The 9,761-nt window shown below is 35.4% G+C and overlaps 1 protein-coding gene across 1 annotated transcript in view; it reads right to left on the bottom strand.

Annotated features, from left to right (window-relative positions):
- Window positions 1–8,434, bottom strand: part of LOC117122499 (MAM and LDL-receptor class A domain-containing protein 1-like) — a 15,355-nt gene extending 6,921 nt beyond the window's left edge. Inside the window, exons 1-5 of the mRNA XM_033268087.1 lie at window positions 8,107–8,434; window positions 6,009–6,143; window positions 5,501–5,851; window positions 1,543–1,689; window positions 1,032–1,382 (exon numbers count right to left, since the gene is read on the bottom strand). Of these exons, the coding sequence (XP_033123978.1) occupies window positions 1,032–1,382; window positions 1,543–1,689; window positions 5,501–5,851; window positions 6,009–6,143; window positions 8,107–8,434 (1,312 nt within the window). The remainder of the gene's footprint in view (window positions 1–1,031; window positions 1,383–1,542; window positions 1,690–5,500; window positions 5,852–6,008; window positions 6,144–8,106) is intronic.
- Between the last annotated feature and the right edge of the window lie 1,327 nt (window positions 8,435–9,761).

The following is a 9,761-nucleotide window of genomic DNA, read 5'->3' as shown; positions in this document are numbered from 1 at the left end:
ATCTGTCTCTTATACACATCTAGATGGTTCGCTATACGTAGACTACACCCTTTGCTTAACAATGGGCTCAGAGCTTCAAAAGAGCTTTCTTTGTTTTTGTAGGTATCTTTGATCATTAGAGTAAGAATACTTTGATCTTTTGTTTAAATCACTGCTATGTCACCTACTAGAGGTAATGTTTTGATTGGTTAAACACTTTTGATACTAGTGCATATAAGCTTGCTAATATGGATAATTTTTTCATTCCTGATGATGACATAATTAGTGTCGAAATATTTAATCCCAACACGATGGCGTGTATTTCAATACTTGGAGTTTGTATTATACTTTCTTATCTGAGATTAATCAGTGGACCTTTCGGAAAGCTTTCTTAATTATTGGTTTTTATTTGATTCCAATTTTAAGCTTTGTAGCAATTGATTTGGTTGACAGAAATGGCGTTTTACCATTTGTTTATATGTGCTTTTGTGAGCAGGTCATTGCCTATGATTTTTGGTGGTTTTACGAGTCTGTAGTTTGGTTTATGTAAAAAGTTTTCGTTATGGTCTTTGAATGTTATGAAAGCTTTCTTCATTATTGGTTTTTATTCGATTCCAATTTTAAGCTATGTAGCAATTGATTTGGTTGCGTTGTTATTGTTGTGGGTGCTGCCTTCTTTTCTCTTCTTTTATGATATGACGTAGTGATGTTTTGGTGTATGAGTTTATCGCACTACACCTAGTTACTTTTTAAATGTTTGTTGTTTATCACCACTGTTGGATGTGTTCATTTGCTTTGCTGGTGATGTTTATGATCTTTGAGCGTGAGGAAAGCCTTTTATTGAGCAATATTTCCCATGATTTTAAAGTTGAGACTATTAGTTTTCCTAGTCTTTCTACAGCTGCACTTTGTGTGAGCGTTTCAATCATTTGTAAGAAAGTGTGTGGGGGATATATATTATAATTTCTTATTTAAGTTACCCCCTTATTTTTCACAGACTGTTATTATAGGGCGTAGGTGGCAAAACTAATATTTATGTAAGTGTATTTTACCGTTTATCAAACATGCCCCATCGATGATACTGACGTCATCTAAAGCAATATCACCTTTATCACTACTTCCTACAATTCCTTCAAACACTATCTGGAAGGCACTCTTTGTTTCAACTGACAGTTTTCCAAGTCGCCAAATGTTTCCTCGGTCGTTTCTATTTGCCCACGCAGGTGCACCAACGGTACCTTCTGTATTGACTATGTACACATTCAATGTGTTCACTGTGGCTCCGTACATGTGGTAAAACCACTTGACGCATGTGCCGTTTGTTGCAGGATATGAAGATGTCCAAAGACGAGCGGTTTCGCCGTTGTATCGCGGATATGAAGTTTCGATGTACATGTAGGAACCTGTAGGCAAATGATAAAATAAATATTTTGTTTAAGAGACATTGTCGTTATATCTCTTTGTAGTTTATTTTATTTATTTCGTTTGTAGTTTTAGAAATATTTTCATTAATAATTTACAATTTCATTTAGGAAATTTAAATTCATGTCAGCTTTTTAATACCTTGTAATGTTCCGTAGGTGTGGTCATACGTAGGGCCAGTACCAGATGTGGGTGTTGATCCAGATGTTCTTATCCAATCAAAATCATCCAGTTCATCTTGATCAAAGTAACAAATGTATGGATCCTCGAAATCACAGTTGCTTTGCGCTACAAATTATACAAGAAAAAAAGTCAATGCATTTACATAGTTTCAATAATAATTCTTAACTTTAATAGTAAAAAACTTTTACATTTCAATATACCAATAATTGTTGGCAATGAGTTTAATCATATTCCTATTTTATATCTAAAGAATTCGGAATGAATTTTTCAAATAATTAAAAAATTCATGAACTTTACAATTTTACTCGTATAAAGTCGAACTGGCCTTCAAAATACTTCCATAAGTTAATGACCTACACACATTTTTATTTTCAAATTTTTAATAATATATTAGATTATTTGCTTCTTTAACATTTTAGGTGTAATTTTTTTTTAAATCTGGGTCCAACAATACTTGCTTACGGCAAGTTGTGTAAGTTTTTTTTTAAAACCTTTTAGGTTTTTTAATTTTTGTATTAGTGAAATTAGAGAGACTTGATAAATGTTTTCCAACTCTGCTACGAGCTTTACTTGTTTTCGATCTTATTTGATGCTACTAAGGAAAATATTTTGGGAGGTGAACTACTTAAAATTGTTAGTGTTTTATTTTCTTTATTTGCATTCCAAAGTGGAGCTAACACTGCTTCACCAATGCATTTAGTATATTGATGCTTTTCAAAAGACGTTTAGTCATTGATTATTTTCTATCCAGGCCAAGTGCACAATAATTTTTTGTTAGCTACATTTCCAACTTCATCAGTTTCAACTTGTTTACGTAATGGTTCAGGTGGTCCAATGAACTGTTCAGTGGGAATAACACTATCACGGGTAATAATAATTACATTAATATTAACTTTTGAACTTTAATAATTTCAGCAAAGAAATATCTATATTAATAAACAAAACGGAAAATGTCGGCGCCATCCGGAAAGACGATCACGATGTAGGTTATACTCTTTAGATTTTAATGACAACTGCACAATGATTGAATTGACGTCCTCGTAATAAATGTAATATTATTTATTTTCTTGTATATCTAGTATATTGTAAGTCATGTTTTATTATCCTTGTCAAATGTTGATGTTTTAGTTTAGGCATCAATTTATTCCGTTTGATGTCTTGTATTATTTATCCGTTTGTATTGTAAATTTAGATACCTTTCGATCAACATTTCTATGTTACTTTCTGAGTTTTTTTTTCATACCAATAAATGAAAATGAAATGAAAAAAATTCTCAGTTAAAAAAAAAAATCCAATTATCAGAAAATAATCAAAATCCAGTATATTTCAAGTAAAATAAAAAGGTACAACGACATTGTAAGCGCTATTTCTTAACACTGGATAAAATGTAGTGCATGACCTTGACAATTCACACCTTTCTATCAACGAAAATCATAATAAAATAATTCCAGTTTAATTGAGAAATGTGTTTCATAAACAACAGCATCTGTTAATAAATGGGAAACAGAATTTGGATAGTCATTATACTGATAAACGATTTTTATGTGTCCAACTAAGTGCACTCTAGGCACAAGATTAGAATGTTTTAATATAGAAGCATTGCACCAAATAATTTTCTACTTATGTTTAATGACATCTATGTATGTTTCACGCTGTGTACTTATTCTATTATTTTACCCACAATTGGTTTGTTAAAAATCTGGCAATCAATCAATATATTCATTCCTTATATTGATTGATTGTGTATAATAATTGCAAGAAAATGTGTATTGAATTCTGTGTGGTAAAGATATTGGTGGAGTGCTCTGACATAATAAAAGGTGTAGGCCTATTAAATCTGACCATCACCTCATTCATCTGTTACCAAAGTACAAACGAAAACAAAAAAGGATAAAGCAGTTACTAAAACTGTGAAAGTGGGATCAAGAGATACTATAGATGAGTTCAATAGTTTCTTTGAAGTGAACGACTTGGACATTTTCTAACTAATAATTTTCTTGATATAGCAACTAAAAGTGTATCGTCGTACATAAACTTTTGTGAAGACGCAATTATACCAACTAAATCTATGAGACATATTATCCAAATATAAAGAAAGATATTCTACATGCCGTAATGGAGATCTGGCAAACAGTAAACGCATTTAGAAAGTAAGTAAAAGAGTGATCGGAAAATTAATCGAAGATAAATTTGAATATGGCGACATTCGGAATGTATGGATTGGAATGCAGTAAATAAAACGGAGTTGTAAGTAAATATGGCCCTGTGGACTTTTTAGCGAATGTTTTAGCGGTGTTTTTTTTTGTTGTTTTTTTTTTTTTGTTTTTTTTTAGGTATTTCTTGTGTACCTAAGCTATGGAAATATTTCCTACATCGAAGTAAAGAAGCCTTTGATATGCAATGATTATAGACATATTGTTCTTAATGCTAGTCCCATGAAATGTTTTGAAAAAAATTGAGAATTCATTTTAACTGAATATACTGTTTCAACATGCGTACATGGAAAAAGTGGTGGGGTGGGGGGGTTGTCGATGCTGTTACAGCATTTAACTCAAAGGTGGACGCCCGTTTAGAGTACCTGTACGTGTGCTATGATTTTGTTCCTTGACTTTACTTCAAATTAGCGTTTAACACAATTCAACCGCATATTCTTACCGATTAGCTAATCAAGATGGGGTAGCTCAGTTGAACTTCTGGATTTCTGACATTCTTAGTGGAGAAGTCAAATAGTTTAGTTTAATGGTTTCACATCCTCTTCACTTGTATGTAACACCGAAGCTCCTCAAATGTGTGTTTTGTCACCCCTTTTGTTCTATCTATATGCCAGTGGCATTTGTACCCCAATTAAACAGAGTAAATGCTTTAATCTTAAATTCGCTGACGACTTAAGCTTGTCAGAAATAATTATAATATAATTATTAAGACCAATACAGAGTAATATTATTACTCCGTATTGGTCTTTTTTCAACTCTTTGGTCGATTGGTGTAAGGTTAATTTTTTAATATTAATAGTTGATAAAACTAAAGAGATTATTGTAGATTACCGTAAGAAAATTGTGCATCATGATAATTTAACCATTATTGAAGAATAAGTTAAAATAATTGAAAACATCATTGACAATAAACTCATAAAATGCAATAAACGCATGTACTTTCTATATCTCATAAATAGGTTTAAAGTTAACTCACAACTCAAGTATCTGTCTTTTTTCTCATCAGTTATTTAATCAATACTGTGTGCTTGTGTTATATGATTTTTGCAAGCCAGTAAGAAGATTGAGATTAATATACTTATAAAAAGAGCCTCAATATCTATTGGCTTTAGTGAGTCTTTGTGAACTTGAGCAACTTTGTAATTCTTACCCATTAGAGCAGTTTAAGCACACAATGCAAGATTCAACTCACATTCTTCATCAGGATATTGTAATACATACATCAGGTAAAGTCAGATTTTTATAGCTCCAAAACAAATTGTTTCAAAATTTCATTCTTCATATTTATTGTACTTGCTGTATTGGTATCAGTTTGTATTTTTAAATGTTCTTTCTTTGATATATATGTCCCTTTTTTACCCAAATATGCATTGCAAAACATATCTCAAATGTAACGAAAGTTTATTTTGATAATAAGAGTATATCGTATGGTATCGTATAAAGCTATATTATCTTATTATGTGTAGTTACGGCCATGGTGTAAAAAAACTTGGTGGTAAGGATCTATCTATGGACTGAAAGTGGTAGGTCAATTAAAAAAATGACGGGTGGTATCAGAACTCGGATGGTAACGGGTAGGGTGGCGCCGAATTCGCAACAATACCAGCTGTCAAAAGGTATCGTAAGGCCGAGACAAAAGGTCGGGTTGCTAAAATGATAGTAATCGTTTGATTTCAATGAATTTTGAGATTAAAATGTACTACCGTCTGTCAAACATGCTCCATCAGTGATCCTGACGTCATCTAAAGCAATATCACCTGTATGACTACTTCCTACAATTCCTTCGAACACTATATTGTAGGTATTGTTTGTTTCGACTGAGATTTGTCCAAGTCGCCAAAAATTTCCTTGGTCGTTTCTTTCTGTCCATGCAGGTGTACCAACAGTACCTGCTGTATTGACTATATACACATTTAATATGTTCACTGTGGTGCCGTACATGTGGTAGAACCACTCGACGCATGTGCCGTTCGTTGCAGGATATGACGGTGTCCAAATTCGTGCAGTTTCATTATAGTTTCTCGGATTTGAAGTTTCGATGTACATATAGAAACCTGTAAGTAAATGGTAAAATAAATGCTATGATTTTAGAGAGATATACTTTACAAATATTTGCAATTGCGCTTTCGTTTTTATTTTGTTTGTAGTTCGAGCAACATTTTCAATTTACATTATTTTAATAAATATAATTTCATATCAGCTTTTTATTACCTTGTGATGTTCCGTATGTGTGGTCATACTTAGGGCCAGTACGAGATGAAGGTGTTGATCCAGATGTTCTTATCCAATCAAAATCATCGGTTTTATCTTGTACGAAGAGATGTGTATAAGAGACAGGTAATGTCCCTTAAGAGACAAAACTTGAAATAGAGGTTTTATTATTATTATTATTATTATTATTATTATTATTATTATTATTATTATTATTATTATTATTATTATTATTATTAAGCAGGTTTTCAAAATTTTGGTAAATAATTATGTTTGGTTATCGATTCATATTTATAGTTCACTTATGGTGATAATTCTTAGTTGTGGGGCCCACTGTTAGTTTGAGAATTTACCAGTCACTTTGAGCCATGTATGTGCAGGGTTTGGGGTTACTTCAGGCAGTCCACCTTATAACTGAATTGGTTTTATTCAAGTGTGTGTTATTAGCAGCATTTGAGAAAGGGAAATGAAGCTATTTGTTTCCTTACTTCAGAGATTGTGTGCTATTAACAATAATTTACTATATGCTTAAATTTATAACGTGCGGGGACAGCACGTTGTTGTCTCCGTACTTTAACAATAAAATTGCAGGAATTAACGCTTCACATGAGCGCTATTTTACAGGTAGCAGTTATGACGGCCGGTGTGGTATGTGTGACCTACATCTATTATGGAATTACTTTATTTAAGATTGCTTGTATTTCTGGCATATCTATTTTATCTCACACGTTGTGATTATCATAGTACGCAGCTGTTTAAGGGACATGGTGAATTTTTTGTTTATTTCCTAAGACGTACGTACGCCTTAATAAGGCGTACGTACGCCTTATAAGTCGTACGTACGCCTTATGGGTTATTCAGGCGTACGTAAACATCGTAAAGGGTCAATCCACAGCGCTACCCAACCATGACATGGGCGCAGCCATCTTGTTTGTTTACATAGGACGCCCTCTATAAACATGAGTAATTAATTAGCTAACTAACAATCATAAGCTGTCACGGTCGCATGCAGTGGCGAACACATGTACACAAATCTTATCATACAGACGTTAAAGAATCAAATTAAATATCATCTAATGGTTGACACATAAAATAAGATCGTAATTTAGCTAGAAAATACTCTAAATTATATACTGTACTGTAACTCAAATCACGGCTATCCCGCATTATACAGAACAAATAGCTCGACTAAAACACTGTCGTTTCACATACTTATAGCCATGATATGCCATAGTGTAGGTTACGATGAAATATATTACTAAATATATGGGAATAATGTAATGAAAATAAGTATAAAACAATAATCGATTAAAATATGAGTTACGACGTACCACAAAACTTCAAAATCACAGTTACAAATACTTTAGCGCAATCAGCCAATATGTTACAATACTCTGCTTTCTTCTCTGCCTTAGACACGTCTTGTCTCTCTCGTTGCAGGTTCTCAACTTGCTTGGCTTGTTCGAAAAGGACGCGCTAGTTGTATCACAAGGACGCTAAATAAACGATCGCTCCGCCGATGTCCAGACGGATACGACATAAATAGTAAATAAATATACTTACTCGAAATAAAATAGACCCCATACAAGTTACGAGGGTTCTAGTCTCTGACATCTTCCACGCTTTTATCGCTTTACGTCCCGGAAAGCAGATACAACGTGAACAATAACACAAACTAATGTTGAACAGATCTTGGGTGATGGTTAATATTATTATGATGTCCTTTACCTTGCCTGGATGATCTTCGTAGAGGTCGGGGTACTTCCAGGTTTCTGAACTGTAGCCAAATTTCGTCTTCGGATTCCGAAGAGTCGTCTGAAGAGTCGTCCGATCAATCATTTATTGATGTATCTTCTACACTTTGCATGTCTGTAATTAAGCACTCCTTTTCTTGTTCTTGTTCTGCATCTCGGGGATCTCTAATTATTCTCCTTCTGTTAACCCATTTAGTTAACTCTCCATCACTTGGCCGAATTTGGTATACGTCGCCTTCAGTGTTTACGCCGGTAACAATATAGGATGTTTCAAAGTACTTGTCGACAAGTTTGTGTCTGCCATCAAAACATTCACGACGAAGCAAAATCCTATCACCTATCACCAATTGCAAACTGCTCGCAGTTAGTCGGCAAGTGACGTTTCTCCTCCCTTTCAGCCGCTGCCCTTAACCTAGCACTTAGGACTTCCGCTGCCCTTTCCATTATTTCTGACTGCTGGTGTATATAGTCCTCATCCCAGTTAGAAGCTGTGTTATCCAAGTAGTGGTCTATTGGCAATTTGGGTTCCCTTCTTATCATTAGTAAGTAGGGTGTGACACCAGTTACAGAATGGGGTGTAGTGTTGCACATGAACACCGCATATCCAAGCATCTCAGGCCATCGTCTTCTCTCTGCAGGCTTGACAGCCCTCAGCAAACCGCACAGTGTCATATTAAACCTTTCGGTCTGGCCATTACCGGCTGGGTGGTAGCCTGAGGTTCTGGATTTCGTTATATTGTATAGCTTGCATAGCTCCTTAATCACATGGCTTTCGAATTTTTTGCCCTGGTCGGAATGAATCCTACCCCATAGCAAACAAACCAATTATCTCGAAGAGCCCTTGCTACGCCTTTAGCCGATTGGTCCTTGCACGGAACAGTAGCTGCAAACTTAGAATACACATCAGTTATGACCAACATATCTTCAAATCCTCCTCTACCTCTGTCCAGCTTAAGGAAGTCGATGGCTACCAACTCCAGTGGCCTGAAAGCAAGAAGATGACGTAACGGTGGCTTGATTGTTGGGGTTTGCGATTTACTAACTGTGCGAAAAAATCAATATGTCGTCCAAATATAGGACCAGGTCGACCAAATTATGTCTGCAAATATGAACACCATAACCTGTTGGGATGTATTTGCGGCATTACTGAGACCTTGAGGCATTCTTAGGTATTCATACAGGCCCCATGGCACTCTGAAAGCGGTGCGTTCTATTGATTCTGTGTCCATTGTCACTTGGTAGTAACCGTGGGCTAAGTCCAATGTAGTGAAGTATTTAGCCCCACCTAGGATATCCAGCACCTCGTCTATTCGTGGTAGCGGGAACGAGTCCTTCACTGTAATTGCATTTAGCCTTCTGTAATCTATGCATAGTCGCAAGGATCCGTCCTTCTTGGTTACTATTACGACAGGGCTAGCGTACGCACTTTTAGATGGCCTGATTATTTGTTGGTCAACCATCTCCTGAATCATTGCCTTCACCTCAGGTATCCTGTGCGGGTGTATCCTCCTAAAGGGTTCACACGCCTTATTAAAGCGTAGGCCTACGTACGGGTTACATAAGGCTATGTAACCCGTACGTACGCTTATTATTAAGGCGTATGTACGCCTTATTAAGGCGTACGTACGGGTTACATAACGTGTACGTACGCCTTATTAAGGCGTACGTACGCTTTATTAAGGCGTACGTACGCTTTATTAAGGCGTACGTACGCTTTATTAAGTCATACGTACGCCTTATGTAACCCGTACGTACGCCTTAATAAGGCGTACGTCGCCTTATGTAACCCGTACGTACGCCTTAATAAGTCGTACGTACGCATTATGTAACCCGTGCGTACGCCTTATTAGACCGTGGGTTGAGGCTCCAATATCGGCTTAGTTTACGAATTCTGTGACCCACCAATCCAGGCTACTTGGCATTCGCACAAAAATGTTTTATTGAAACATAAGATAATTGTCGGCAATCGTAAATTTGGGGAAACTGTAACCAAAAATGA

This window comes from Anneissia japonica, unplaced genomic scaffold (assembly GCF_011630105.1).
Source record: "Anneissia japonica isolate Jap-2015-1 unplaced genomic scaffold, ASM1163010v1 scaffold1889_len2455224_cov183, whole genome shotgun sequence".
Lineage (NCBI taxonomy): Eukaryota > Metazoa > Echinodermata > Crinoidea > Comatulida > Comatulidae > Anneissia > Anneissia japonica.
The sequence above is the reverse complement of the archived record's forward strand: the minus strand, read 5'-3'. Positions and strand labels throughout refer to the sequence as shown.